The sequence below is a fragment of the Bactrocera neohumeralis genome, chromosome 3, assembly GCF_024586455.1.
Source record: "Bactrocera neohumeralis isolate Rockhampton chromosome 3, APGP_CSIRO_Bneo_wtdbg2-racon-allhic-juicebox.fasta_v2, whole genome shotgun sequence".
Classification (NCBI taxonomy): Eukaryota; Metazoa; Arthropoda; class Insecta; order Diptera; family Tephritidae; genus Bactrocera; species Bactrocera neohumeralis.
This window is the reverse complement of record NC_065920.1, coordinates 39727495-39743198: the sequence shown is the minus strand read 5'-3', so window position 1 is coordinate 39743198 and position 15704 is coordinate 39727495. Positions and strand designations below refer to the sequence as shown.

The 15704-nt window shown below is 38.2% G+C and overlaps 1 protein-coding gene across 2 annotated transcripts in view; it reads right to left on the bottom strand.

Moving 5' to 3' along the window:
* Positions 1-3236: 3236 nt before the first annotated feature.
* LOC126752652 (protein rolling stone) overlaps positions 3237-15704 on the bottom strand; it is a 35190-nt gene continuing 22722 nt past the window's right edge. For both annotated transcript variants that reach the window (XM_050463605.1, XM_050463606.1), the window contains exons 3-7: positions 10586-10832; positions 6977-7205; positions 4993-5112; positions 4013-4196; positions 3237-3947 (exon numbers count right to left, since the gene is read on the bottom strand). In XM_050463605.1, coding sequence (XP_050319562.1) covers positions 3587-3947; positions 4013-4196; positions 4993-5112; positions 6977-7205; positions 10586-10687 — 996 coding nt within the window. In that variant the 5' untranslated portion in view covers positions 10688-10832 and the 3' untranslated portion in view covers positions 3237-3586. The remainder of the gene's footprint in view (positions 3948-4012; positions 4197-4992; positions 5113-6976; positions 7206-10585; positions 10833-15704) is intronic.

The window sequence follows — 15704 nt, the reverse complement described above, 5'->3', positions numbered from 1 at the left end:
TGAATTGTTAATTATATTGATTTTAAAGTTCTTTGTGTAACTTTGTTCAAGCGGATTCATGTGCTTATGTTTGTGAGTACACAGATCGGTATCATTACCAGTCTCATGACATTTATTTATCACCACTTAAGTACTCTGCCACGCGACAAACCACACATGCATACATACATACATATGTACATGCTCTAGTAGACCGAAGTGACTGATATGCACTGAGATACCCTTTAATTATATCGTTAGCATTCATAAGTGTAGCTCTTGATGACTAATTACGTTAATTACGATTAGCTGTAAGAATTATTGTTACGATTAACCGCAATATTCACATAATCAGTTCAATATATTGTAGTTCTCACCTGTTTATGTAGAGGTAGAGAGATAAAAATATTTTGTGTTTGATCTTGAGAGTTGTCCACGAGGTGAGAAATCATAATAATTGAAAACTCAAGCACTAAAGTCCGAAACTTTATCGAATGATTAAAAAGAGAAGACTAAACTAATTTCTGATATATGTATGTATCACATCGGTCTACATTGAAGTTTTTGAGAATTGCTCTATTTCAATAACACAAGGTTGCGTCGATAGCCCAAAAACAACAAACTGTCAGAAGAAATTGTAATCTGTGGAAAAGTCGCTATGGAAGCTTACACTATTCTGAGAAAAACGCGTTTAAAGATTGGAGTCACTTCGCTCCCCACTCTGTTCTCTTTCTACAAGAAAGGCTGTAACGACCGTAATAATTTGAACTTCGATTTCGAAATTTGAAAGAATGTTTATTATAGCGTATAGTATCCGATAATGCAACAAAAAAATCTATATCTTGAAAATTTCACACTCACACGATCCCTTCAGTGATTTACGAAGTCAATAAAATATGTAGATTTCCAATTTAACTATTCCATTATATTACTATCACGATAAATGATATCCATGACAACAAGGAGCGAGCGGAGCCGCGGGTTTAGACTAGTATTCAAATAAAACTCATATTTTTCCCAATTTCTTTATAATTTGTTGTTTTAGGGTTACCTAGTAAAATTCCCATTTATTAACATAAAACTTTTCCAGACTTTAATTTCCGGAACAGTCATAACCTTGATATAATCTGTATTTTTGACTAATTTTCATATTTGATGGCCGTAAAATATTTCACCGATCAACCTTGTGAGATATTTACTTTTTGCAATTCATGAACATTTTCCGACTGTTGTGCATCTCGCAGTTCATTTGGAGAAGGCTAAAGAGTGTATTTGAACCCTTTGAATACAGTACAGCCAACAGAAACAGCGCCAACAGAAACAGCGCCAACAACAAAATCGACATTGACGAGATTTTTATCAACTCGCGACAGTGATCCGTTTGCGAGAACATTGCTCTATTCGGAAATGCCTTGGTATTATACATGGAATGCATCGTCGAAGAAATGGTTACACAGACAGCAAGGCCAACCAGCAGAAGAACATCCAGGTGTGTTATCAACTACTGCATTAGGACGAATTTACACAATCCACCCGAAAAACGACGACTGCTTCTACCTTCGGTTGCTATTGATTAATGTGCGCGATTCAACTTCATTTGAATCATTGCGTATTGTGAATAGTACGGTGTGTGCAATTTTTTGAGAATCATGCCAGCAATTACAATTGCTGGAACATGATAATCACTGGAATCTAACGATGCGATAGCTACTTCGCATGCCACTTAAGTTCGCACTCTTTTCGCGATGATCATACGTGTCAATTATGGGATACGAACAAAAATGTCATTACCGAAGACATTTTACATCGTATTCGCTAAGAATTGGTAATGGGCAAATTCCGGTTGATACTTCTAGTGGTTTGATATCAATTCCACCTGCCTTTTGTCAATTCACTTCAACGAAAGATGAACTCATCACGAATGTTTATCCGAACGTTGGCCAAATTATCGTAACTACGATTGCTTGAGTGTACGCGGAGTTTTAGCATCCAAAAATACCGATGTTAATGATTTAAACTTGAAGATTCAAAGTAAAATTCCGGGAGGGTTGCGCTCATACAAATCGATCGATCGTTTTGACAATGAATACGGAGCCGTGAATTATCCAGTGGAATTTCTAAATTCTTTGGAGAGGCTTGGTATACCGTCGCATCATTTGCGTCTCAAAGTTGGATCTGTCATTATTATGTTTCCCAATCTTCATGTGCCGAAACTGTGTAATGGAACCCGATTGATTGTGACGCAGCTACCGAATACAAGGGGGCAGAATTCTTAATTCTACAAATTGCTTTGAGTACCAACGATTTGCCATTTCAATTCAAATCAATTCAGTTTCCAGGTAAAATTGCATTTGAGATGACAATCAACAGGACACAAGGACAATCGCATAGTGTGTGGCATAAATTTGGAAATGCTATGTTTTTCACACGGCCAGATATACGTGGCGTGCTCACAAGTTAGTAAACCATCTTCTATGTACATTTACGCACCGAAACAAGCTGCGCTACATTGAAAAAAATGTGGAAAAATCGCAAATAAATGATTTTTAGCACAATATAAACTCAACTTTCTTTTCATTTCAAAACACATATTTTAACGCAGGACAGCGCCTGCGGGGTAAGCTAGTGTACAAGGTGGTTTCCAAAGTAAACAGGACTTAAAAAAAACAGTACAAATGGTCGTCCGTCATTTTGTGCGGAACAAACCGTGTACACACCTTTCGCAAGCCCAAATTTTTGGTCAAAATGCTATAAATCGATGTTTTGGAGTTGTTCGATTCCATTTCCATGAATTTCAATGATGATTTCGGCTGATTTTTGATGAATTCACGCACAGTTTCGATGGAATTTCCGGTGATCACGGTTTTTAATTGGCCCACATGTTGATCGTCATTTATGTCCTCACGAACACTTTGAAGACGTTGAAACCAAACTTGTTTCATCAATTGAAATGTTTCGGTAAAAGTTTTAACAATTTTAATACAAAATTTAATGTTGGGTTTTGTTCGAAGCTCATTTTCGCACCGATAACACAAACGTACTGACACTTAAAACGCAATAACTTCACTTTTAATCAATGAAATGTCATGAAATTCTCACTGGACAATCGATAAAGATAGTAGATTTATAACGCATCGGTAAATGGAGCCACAAGGCGTTAGATTCCTGTTTACTATGGAATGCACCTTGTATATATACTTTTTTTATAATACAAAATATTTATGGTAAATATCCAAAAATTGCGAAAATTTAAAGTCTTAGTTTTTATATATTGTATCTTTTGTATTTGATCTTTTTTAAAGGTATACGCACAACCAGTTCGAGATTTCTTAACTAATGCTACGTCTATTCTTAAAAATGATGGAAAACGTACTAAACAATTTGCTAGCAATACGCTACAATATTCATTTACTAAATGCAGATAAAAGTGAAACAATAAATGTTTTTAAACTTATTTTGTACATTAATCACGAAAAATGAGGTGTTAATCAATACACTTTAAACAGGCATGCAAACTACTATACATATATACAAATAATATTCATTAATCCTACAATTTTAATTTGAACTACACATTGTTTCCCTGTAAACTCCCCGCAATAATTGCTTAATACCGCTCCAACTTCTCGGTGCTACTCGTGAACGCTTCGTTATGATAGCCAGTGGGCGTGTTGAAGTTACCGAACACCATAGAAATACCGGAAGGCGAATGCTGGATGCCCGTGCCTTTAACTGTTTTCGGCAAAGTGCCATTTGCGGACTTCTCGGCACCGCCAGTGTGCGGCATTGTTGTTGGGAAGTAGTATGAGGCATTATTTATGCGTCTATAGAGCAGAGTGCGCAGCTTGTAGATGGTGAAGAGTATCAAGTAGATGCAGCAGGTAAGCAGGAGCACGCCAAGAACCACAAGCGTGGCATTTAACGGTTCACGCCAATCAATCACGTGATAAATGTACGGTTTGCCCTTTCTATAAATAAATGAAAGTATTCAATAAAATGTGTTTGTGAAAATGACAAATTGAATTATCAATACCTGTTTTTGCCGCCACATGTCTGGTATATGACGGAGAATATCGCAAATATGATACCAAATAACGCTGGTAGAAACATATGCAGTAGCCGCAACGGGTGTGCCACAATCAGCAAATCGATGAACATAAAAATGGAATTGCAGGCATGTGTCAGCACGTTCGTGGCGTTTAATGAGCTCTCAGCAGCTGGAAATGCAGACACGTAAGAATTAAACAATTTGTTAGAAAGAGAGAGTTTACAGTTTTTAAGGTTGACATGAATGAATGAATTTAGGTATTTTTGGATAAATCTTAGATCGTTAATGTCGGCATAGGACAATGGATACATTAAGCCAAGTGTGAACACAACAATTATAGGAAATATTCCTAAACTAGTACTGCCGTGATCAAGCCTGGTCAAATATGAAACGGTTCAGCTGTAACCTGCTAGGATATGCAGTATACAATTGCGTTTGTGTTACAGGGATCTCACGAGGCATTGTTGACTAAATTTAATGAAACTAGGGGGAAAGATTTCTCCCCCACCTCCGACCGATTTTCAATATTGACAATGTAGGAGTATTTCAGGAAGTTATTAGGAACCACTTCCACTTAAAATATTATCCCTGTCCTTTGTTGTTGTAGCATAGAAATCCCGACTGTTAAGGAAATAGTTCCAACTGCTTCATTTAAGACCAACCGTCTCATTGCCTTATATATAAGTTGCTGAGAACACGATTTGTTTAGTGTTTTATGTTATTTTGGAGAATTTAAGAGAGTTTGTATGAATATAAAATATTTCTTCAACCAAAAAATATTTTTTAATTAATGGAATTTCATCTTCACCAATAAGTGAATTCTGTAGAATGGAACGTGATAATCCTATTTGCAAATTTTGCTACGAAAGTATCATAGTATTTTGTCCAACCTTGACATTTTAGCTATTGTTATTGTTCGCTCGTTTATGAAATAAAAGAGCTGAATATAGTATTTTATTATTTACCATCATAGAGCACACTCCAATAGATTACGGTTATCACTATTGAAAGGACTAAAGATATAATATGCATGCCCCAATAGATGACGAATGGACTAGTCAGCGACTCCATATTTAAAAGGTTATCTGTAAGAAAGAAAATAACAAAATATTACAATATTTATATTTTAGTTTTGATCGGCCAGCTTCTACAGCAGCTATAGGCTATAGCGATCTGATCTGAACAATATTATCTTAGCGATTTAGAATAATCTATTTCGAATTTCGTGAAGATATCTTGTCAAATAGAAAAGTTTTCCATACAAGAGCTAGATCTAGATCGATCAGTGTGTATGGCAGCTATATCCTATAATGAATCGGTATCCACGGTTCTGCCAAATGAGCAACTTCGTGATATCTCACAGCTTGAGATACTAGTTCGCGTACATATATACAGATGGACAGACAGGCGGAATGCCTAAATGTCTTTATAGGGTTTCCAACATTTCCTTAACGTACCTTGTACAGGCTAGAAATGTGATTTATTAAGGGGTTACATGGGTTTCCTCGGCTAAAAAACAGCCTTTTTCAACATTTTTTTCATATAAAAAACTAAATTTTTAATTTGATTTTTTATGGTTACAAAAATACACTATCAACAACAAAAATTCTGAAATATTTGGAAAAAAATATTTTAAACTCGTCCAATGCGACGCTATATCCGGTGACCGCACGGAAAAAAGTTGCGCTCGCGTTGCCAGGATAACTCCTAACAAGATCATCTAAAGTGAAAAAATAGGTATTTTAGTTAAAACCTTAACTTAGAACTTGGAATTTTTGGGATGCATTTAAAAAACAAATTAAAATTTCAAGAAAATTTCGCAACAATTTTTTTTTCGAATACTTGTAATCTTTCATCCAAGTCTTTTAGACTTATATCTCAATGACCTGTGTAAAATTTCATGAAGATCAGTTCAGTAGTTCTCGAGAAATCATGCCAACCGACTTCAAAAACACAGTTTCGAGAAAAACGCGTTTAAAGACGACGCACTAAGCCTAGCTTGCCTCGAGCGCACAAGTTCTCAAGGCTGTATTCCCGAAACTATTACTCGGATACACTTGAAAATTTAGAACAATATTCCAGAGGTGTTGTAGAATTTAACAAGACAATAAAAAATCGAATTTTGGAAACCCGTAAATATGTACATTAGGGTGTTTTTTTGAACTATTCACTTTTTTCAATCCCCTCATGAAATTTCATTGGAAATTCCCTAAAAAAAATTCCTTGAAAATTTGAGCCTTTCATATTAATATATTAGGTACTCGACCAAGGCATGTAAAAATTTTCCATTGAAAATACACGAGAATCGTGATCTTTTATCTTTAAATTTCTATAGTCCAGAGGCATCGCTTCGACTTTAGGCACGTATTCCGCAGAATTGAACACTCTACAAAAGTGCCCATTGCGACAAAGTCGAAACTCAAACCGGCGAGGTAGTACAGAGCTCTAAACCTGATTTTACTACGAAATTTGAATTTTTTTGTATTTATCTCGTAAATGAAAAGAGCAATAGAAAAATTGTAAATGACAAACTTGAAGGAAATCTAATTTGCTACAAAAAAGGTCCGATCGCAAAATCGCTAACATTCATACTTCTCGAGATATTCGGCTTTTTAAGTAAGGCTGCACACGCTGTGTGTTAGCTAAAAAATCTAGGAAATCTCCGTAACGAGACGATGCTGCATCAGTTCGTGTGGTGCAACAATGGTTCCCTCGCTTCCGTTTTGGAAATTTCGAAATTTCGATTTACACCGATGGAATAATGTCTCTAGCGGAAAAATTGCAAAAGGTGGTCGACCAAAATGGAACATATTTCTTTATTTATTTATTAGTATAAATATAAAAAAAAAAAATAAGTTGAAGTTTGATTAGAAATACGAAAAGACTTTTTCGACTACCCAATGTAAGTGTAGACCCATATTTGGGTATATGTGTATAAGTATTACTAACCCGCATACTCTGGATGAAAATGCCATGTGGTGACCAAAATGGCGCCCAATAGATTCGTAAGCATACAAAGCATTACACCCCAGTTGGTCAGGTAAATAAAATACAGCCAAAAGTTTGTCGATGAACCCTCCTCCTTTTCGAGCATCGAATCTATGACGACGGCGGTGAAGAACAACGCAATAAGCCAACGATAAATTAAATACACAACGCTTTTGGTGCAGCTCTGCCACTGTAGGGAATAAATAAATAAGAAGCAAACAAAAGAAAAAGTTAAAAATAATAAATTTAAATAAAATAAAAAGCATTGGACAGTTAGGGTGAACACTCCTACGGATAATTATACTAAGTAAAGGATGTATGTAGGTGGGTAATTTGTGCTACATTATTAATGACTATTTAACCAAGAATGCGGTCAAGCGACAAATGATGGCCGCGTCAATGGTTGGTTCTTGTTTTTGTTTCTAAGTAGTGGCGGAAATGTGAGGCGTTGCTACCATACGAAATCGAGCTGAACCTGCTGCGACCATTCTCAAGGTGAGCCAGTTGCTCTGTGGCCACCATAGAAAATTTGAACTTGCTGAAACTGAGACCTCTACTGCCAGTTTTGAACAATCTGTCGTCCTTTCAATACTTTCAACTAACACATGCATACATACACCGTTAGATTTCCGTGCCACTGGCAGCCATTTAGTTTTTTGTGTTGTACAATGACCCTAATTGAAGCAAACACAGCAGATAGGCAAGTAGCCCATGGCCTTTCTCGATTTCAACACCTCTTTGGAAGAACATTGTGTTGCGGCAAGTTGGATGCATAGCATTTTTCATTTGAATAAAATATGACATCACAAGAAAATATTGACCAGCTGCGAAAAGGCGTGTTCTGTTGTTCTTCTTCGTAGGGCTTACGTTCTCCTGCTGCGCTATCCTGCTTTCCATAGCTTGAGACTTTTAACATATGTGTTGACATTCGACTCGACTTTGAAATTTTTAACTAAAGTGTGGCAATAACCTTGAAAATACTTGCACGAGTACACATTGAAGACAAAATATTGGAAACATTTTCCCAACATTTGTGACTTAGACCAAGTGGGATTTTTGAATAACAAATGCAAATGATAACTTATTCGTCATTGAAAGAAGTTCTTCGTTCCAACTTTTAATTTCCTACTAAATAAACCAAACGAAAATTGCATTTCATTGGAAAACTGGATGAAAGGAAATTCATCGCCAATTAGTACACTTACATATTTAAATCATCGATGACTTCACTGTAAGCCCAAGTTTGTAATAAATTATAAACAAATATGTACATAGGCGTTGTGGAACTAATAAACCAATTTCATTAATTTTTAATACCAGATCACATTATTTTGAGAAAAAACTACTTTTTAGGGAATTGCTAAATGCGCCGACGAACGATCAACATCCCTTTATAAGGAAGCAGTGGCTAGGATGGAAGATCTTTGAAGAGAAGCAAAAATGAAGGCGCTGTCGAAAGTGAATACATAACTCGCTCTCGAACTCATGTCTGCTACCCAACCGAAGCCTTCACTATTGATGAAACTAAGTATAGTATATCCGTCTATACCGGCTCTTGACTGGACAGTGATCAGGCTATAGAGAACTGAAACAATGCATATCTTGATTAAGGACAAGAAGCCGTAGGTTTTTGGCTACCAATAATACTGATAGATAGAAAGCTTTTTGGTCTCGGTAGAAAACCAGACAAGTCATTCCTATGTTAGTTTCTGTGCTGCGAGCAGATTCTTTCTTCTAAGTTTATGTTCTCTGCCTCCTCTGGCAGAAACATTGCAACTATGGCAGATTAGATATGCAAGTTGAGGACTGCTTAAGGAGTTACATGGGTTTCGTGAAGTAAAACACATTGGATTTTTGGCAAACATTTTTACAAAATTTCAGTGAAAATTTCGCGAAATCTTTTTTTTAAATGGTTGTAATAGGGAAAAAAATCCTTCGTCCAAATCTTTAAGAATTGTATCTCAAAGACTTGGGTAAAATTTCATGAAGATCGGTTGAGTAGTTCTCGAGAAATCAGAAACACAGTTTTGTTAAAAACGCGTTTAAAGACGGCGCACTTAGCTTATCTAGCCTCGAGCGCACAAGTTCTCATGGCTGTATCCTCGAAACTATTACTCGGACAACTTGAAAATTTAAGATAATAAAAAATTCATTTTTTTAAAATCCGTAACCTCATGTATCCAATTAATAAAGCCCACAAAAGCGGCTCTGGCGGTGACTAGGCGCAGTATAAAGCAAGAGTTGTCGGTAATAAAGAAGCCCAAGAGGGTTTAATGGAAATCCTTTTTCAAAAGCTTATAAGAGTCATTTTTTGGCGAATTGTCGGGAAAAATTCAGAATATCTTAAATGAGGATGGTGTCTGAATTCCGATGCTCACTTTCCACATTGAAGGGCTTAGAGGGAGCAGTATAGCCTTCATAAATAAACTCGACGAATGCCAGCTTACATTAACATTAAATAAAGTGAAACTTTCCCCGGGACGTGATCGGTTTCTACACAACTTCAGTGGAGAGTCAGCATGTAATGCAGTGCATGGCGCAATGAACTGGTGAAAAAAGTTTCGGACGTACCGTACATCTCCTAAGGTGCTCTCGACCTTCTCCTAAGGTTACTCTCGAAGTATTCGGACCTTGGAAGTCGTCTGTCGGGACCTCACAACCAACTCTTGTTTCATACTGCCAGACTACTACTGTGGCTTTCAAGAATAATAGGCAGCCTTAAGGTACCATCAGATGTACCTTTGCGATAGCAGAAGCGCAATAGTACGTTCGAAGCTAGTCAGGATAGAGTATGGTATATGACCTCATTAACAATAGCATCAAGCCACAAATCTAATATTGTTTTGATGCTTGGTCAAAACTGAATAGCTGGAAGCCGTAAAGCCGATGAATCTCATTAGAATGGCTACTAGCAGGTGTTCCCCTGTCTTCATGTGCCCTGACGCTGGATCTTCACCTGCGCAAATGTTGGTTAATAACCATCATATGTGCGGTTGTAAAATCCTCACTTCACCTGCGCAAATGTTGGTTAATAACCATCATATCGTGGAACGATGAGCTTGTAAAATCGACATACATAGTTCAGCGAATTAAAAGACGGCGGCTAAGCTGGCTAGGTCATGTTGTCCGAATGGACGAAAACACTTTTCGCCACATTGAAAGAGGAAGAGGAAGACCTTCTAACTGGAGAAGGACACGGAATATCCAATGGCGCCAAAGCGAAAAGAAGAAACGACGTTATATGTACATAATCGCGTAAGTATCTACGCCAATTAAAAAGAAGAAGAAGGGTGAGGTGGATATATCTAGACACTTTCTCCTCCACTGTTCAGCTTACGCTAGAGTAAGGTTAAAATGTTTCGGCTGTTACACCTTCTACGAATTAAGTGAATTGACGGTATATACCTTGGCCGCACTATTTGTGAAACGTTTTATTCCTACAATTACCTGATGTTTTTTTTCTAAAAAGAGACTTTCTAAATCAATTTTGATTAGGAATTTAACAAACTAAATTTGGACAAATTATGTTATACATTAAAATCCTTTAAACAATTGTTTTATTTTACTCACTTGTGATTTAACGAAGTCATCTGCTGGTGTGTGATCAAAACCACATTTATCCCGACGTAACTCCTTTTTCACAGGATGAACAATTACATGTAGGCGACTCATATTCCCAGCAAATTATAATTTCTTTCATACAATTATATTATATTATATTGTTTTGTGGTTCCCGCATTAAAAGTCCTCAAGGAATCACTTCATTTCGAAAAAAATTCATGCAAGTGAAATATGTCGACTGCGTTGAGTTTGCTTACTGTAAATTAGAAAAAAAAGTTGAAAGAAACTAATATTTATTATTGTTTTAAAATAAAAAATAAAATATATTTAAAATGATACCATAAACTCTGATTCAATGTGATACTATGTGGATATACAACATCGGGAGTATCGATCCATATCATCGCAAACTCTCTACATAACCATTGCGGAATGTGGAATGTCAGAGCCTTTAAGCATGAAGTCATCTTTGATAATATACTCTTTATAGGTATAGAATTTATAATATCCCCCTAAACTTGGATAGGAATTTCCAATAAGCTTGGTGTGTTTGAAGAACTAAAAACGATTTAAGCTTCTGATAACATAGTTTCATCATGAACTTTAAACTACTAATTAATTCGATTCTTAATGCGTGTGGAACGTTGGGATATATAAATATTTTTGCCAAAGAATTGATTTTTAGCTTAAGCTTACGATAGAGGGTACTAACTCAAAATTTCGAATGCGTAGAATTGTGTTATAGGTATGGTATATATAAATATTATAAAAATTAAAAGTTTCAAAATGAATGTAACTTTTTTTTTTAATTTGAGAAATGTAAATTATTCCAACTAGTCGAAGTTAAATGGAGGATGGAGTCATGTGTAGAAGTTCACGCAAGTGTGGAAAGTTATCTGATCGCCGTTCACTTGGGAGTGTCCAGAAACGATTCTTTTACATATGGCTCAAGTATCCTCTGGGTAGCCTAAGAACATCCGTTTGAAGGCGAGCTGAAGTGAGAAGGCGAAACATCCCCTACATAGGGTTGTGCGCTGGGTTTGGGACCCGCTACGTAAAAAACACCCCCAATGAAAAGTAGCACACAGCCTCGGATGAGAGTCCTCCCTTTCGATGACGAACACGGCAAACGAAATATGGATTACTATTTTAGGGTATGCACCTGGAACGTCTGGTCCTTTAATTGAGAAGGTGCCGCTGCCCAGCTGGTTGATGTTTTCGTGAAAATAAAGGCTGACATCACTGTCGTCCAAGAAATGCGCTGGACGGGACAAGGACTGAGGCGAGTAGGTCCTTGTGGCATTTACTACAGTGGCCATATATTGAAGCGCAAGTTTGGTCTGGAATTCGTGGTAGGAGATAAACTCCGTCGCCGAGTACTATCACTCACACCGGTGGATGAACGTCTCGCCACAATCCGCATCAAAGCGAGGTTCTTCAACATATCGCTGATTTGCGCCCACGCCCCGACGGGAGAGAAGGACGATGTGACCAAAGATGCCATCTATGAGTACTTGGAGCGCTCCACGAGGAAACATCTCCAAATGGATCGAGGCTGATCGACATCGCCGGGCCCCGAAATATGATTATCTGTAGTTTTAGATTCCAGCACAAGAAAATACATCAAGCAATCTGGCTGTCTCCGGAACGAAAAGCCTCCAACCAGATCGATCATGTTGTGATAGACGAAAGACACGTCTCCTGTGTTCTAGACGCGCGTACGCTCCGAGGTCCTAACATCGACTCGGACCACTATCTTGTTGCAGCCAAGATTCGCACCCGCCTCTGTGCAGCAAAAATAGCACGTCAACAAACACAAGGAAGATTCGACGTCGAGAAGCTGCAGTCACAACAGACAGCCGAACGATTTTCTACTCGGCTTGCACTCTTGCTCTCTGAGAGCACTCGTCAACAACTCGTGGGACGGAATTTCAAGCTTCTTACGTACAGCTGCAACCGAAACCATTGGTTTTCGGAAAATGCAAAAGAACAGCTGGTATGATGAGGAGTGCCGTGTCGCAGCGGAGAGACAACAGACTGCCTACCCCGCAACGTTACGATCGGCCACAACACGTGCGGGATAGACACCGAGAGTTGAAGAGGGAAGCGAGACGCATTTGCAGACAGAAACAGAGAGAGGTCGAAATCCGTGAGTATGAAGAGCTTGACAAGCTGGCCGACAGGTGTAATGATCGAAAATTCTACGAAACAAGGCGGCGATTAACAGAAGGTTTCAAGACCGGAGAATTCTCTTGTAGAACCCCCAAAGGTGATCTAGTAACCGATGCCCAGAGCATACTAAAATTATTGAGGGAACACTTCTCCTGCCTGCTGAATGTCAGTGAATGCATAACGCCAGGAGAAGGCAAACCCGATTCCCCAATCGATGACGATGGAGCAGACGTTGAATTGCCCGACCATGAAGAAGTTCAAATAGCAATTACCCGTCTGAAGAACAACAAAGCGATGGAGGCCGATCGGACCGGCCATGCCCAAACACGGCGATTAGAACTTTAAGGAGCATGTATGTTATAAAATATGATCAAAAAGGGGAGCTGATGCCCAACGATTGGAATCTTAAGTGTGCTATGGGATCCACAATGTGCGCCAAATACCTTGCGATAAGCCTCCTCAACATTGCATTTAAGGTTCTATCGAGCGTATTGTGTGAAAGATTAAAGCCCACTGTCAACAAACTGATTGGACCTTATCAGTGTGGCTTTAGACCTGGCAAATCAACAACCGACCAGATATTCACCATGCGTCAACTCTTGGAAAAAACCGTGAAAAAAGAATCGACACACACCACCACTTCGTCGATTTCAAAGCAACCTTTGACAGCAAAAGTAATACGGCTGTGTAAACTGACGTTGAGCAACACTAAAAGCTCCGTCCGGATCGGTCAGACCAGGCGACTCCCTATCGTGCAATTCAATATCTTCAATGTATCAATTCAATATCTGCTGCTGGAGAAAAAAATTCAAGCTGAAGAACTTAATTTCACAGTTCGAATATCTTCTATAAGTGTATCAATGATATGACATCATCAATATTAGTTCTGCTGCAGAATGAATAAGAGAAAAAAAGACGAAATATCTCCTGTCATCAAACAAACTTAATCCCGATTAGGCATCCACGTCACTGTTGACAACAATGTGATAGTGTTTAACGTGGGATCCTGCTGGCGACAGCTCAAAAGTACAATTGCGTCGATCAGCGCCCTATGGGTAACTGATCATCGGCATGATGGACATCATTGGTACGGCACGAGGCCCATTAACAACCGCCCCGTTAGTTCTGATTTCTCCAGAATGGATAAGGCAGCGAAGCAACGATGGCAAGACGAAATATCTCCTGTCATCAAACAAACGGTCGTCGCACTCGCGACTTGGCTCTCACGTCACTGTTGACAGTCATAACTTTGAAGTTGTAGATAATTTCGTCTATTTAGGAACCAGCATCAACACCTACAACAACGTCAACCTCGAAATCGAACGCAGTATATCTCTTGCCAACAGGTGCTACTTCGGACTAAGTAGGCAAATGAGAAGTAAAGTCCTCTCTCGACGAACAAAAACAAAACTTTATAAGTCACTCATTATTCCCGTATTGCTTTATGGTGCAGAGACTTGGACGATGACAACAACTGATGAGTTGACGTTGTGAGTTTTCGAGAGAAAGGTTCTACGAAAGATTTATGGTACTTTGCGCGTTGGCTACGGCGAATATCGCATTCGATGGAACGATGAGCTGTATGAGATATATTTTTGACGACATTAACATAGTAGTTCACCGAATTAAAAGACAGCGGCTACGCTGGCTAGGTCATGTTGCCCGAATGGACGAAAACACACCAGCTTTGAAAGTATTCGACCCAGTACCCGCCGGGGAAAGCAGAGGAAGAGGAAGACCTCCACTCCGGAAAGGACCAAGTGGAGAAGGATCTGGTTTCATCTGGAATCACCAATTGGCGCCACCTTGCGAAAAGAAGAAACGACTGGCGCACTGTTGTTAACTCGGCTATAACTGCGTAAGCGGTTTCCACGCGAGAAGAAGAAGAAGTCGAAGTTAAATTGTAATGATTCATGGAATGCATCTATCAGAGAGTATGATAATATCAGAACAAACAGTCGTGCCAAAAACACAATCAAATCAATTCAGTTCAACATAGAAAACATTGTTTATCAATTCGAGTAACCGCCAGCGTCAACTGAGCTGATGCAACACGAACAATCTGTTCTTCAGCAATCACGGTCGAGTAAACGGTTCCAATCGTATCATGTCGGTTCATAGCGTTGCGACGATTGTTTGAATTGACGTAAAACTTTGGGTTAACTATAAGTAAATGTACAAGTAAATCTATGGGTAAATCTATGGGTACAGCAAACAACAACATTTTTTTGCTGGACTGATTTGAATCATGTGTGGCAAAAAATGTATCAGCTTTGAAAATGTGCGCATGTTACAAATTTTCGAAGCGTAAGCAATGGAAATTCCATCGAGAACGTACATACATACATAAATACATTTGTTGTATGTATGTACACGATGGAATTTCCATTATACATATAACATATGTATATACATACAATAGAACAGAAATGCACTAGAGTAAATCAGTGTTTAGAGGATGATATACAAACCGAACGCTGTCGATCATTTCAATCATTGAAGCATGAGTTTGCATCACTTCGGGTATTTTCTGCTGATGCGAACGTTCATAAACAAATCAGGTATAAGCTGATCGCTAGTGATTCAAAGTTGTTCTCTATCGCTGATTTGAAGGCGAACTGTTCGCTCCGTGTACATGAACCGAACTGACAGAATCAGACAGAGTAACGGATCAGCACTTAAGTTTAAACAAAAATTTATTACTCGTTGCAACGGATCATAACGGATTTTCGGATATAAAATTATACATATATGGAGCACATCCCGTTATGAGCTTGTTTTGTGTAAACAATAATTCTAAAACTTTTAATGCTTCAGTATTTTGTGATGACCAAAACGGAGTAAAATTTTAAGTAGTAGGTTTTATATACAATAGGCATACATATATTTATAGATGTACGTAATATACATACATACATATATAGAGGTTATATGAATGTACTATATATGTATAAAA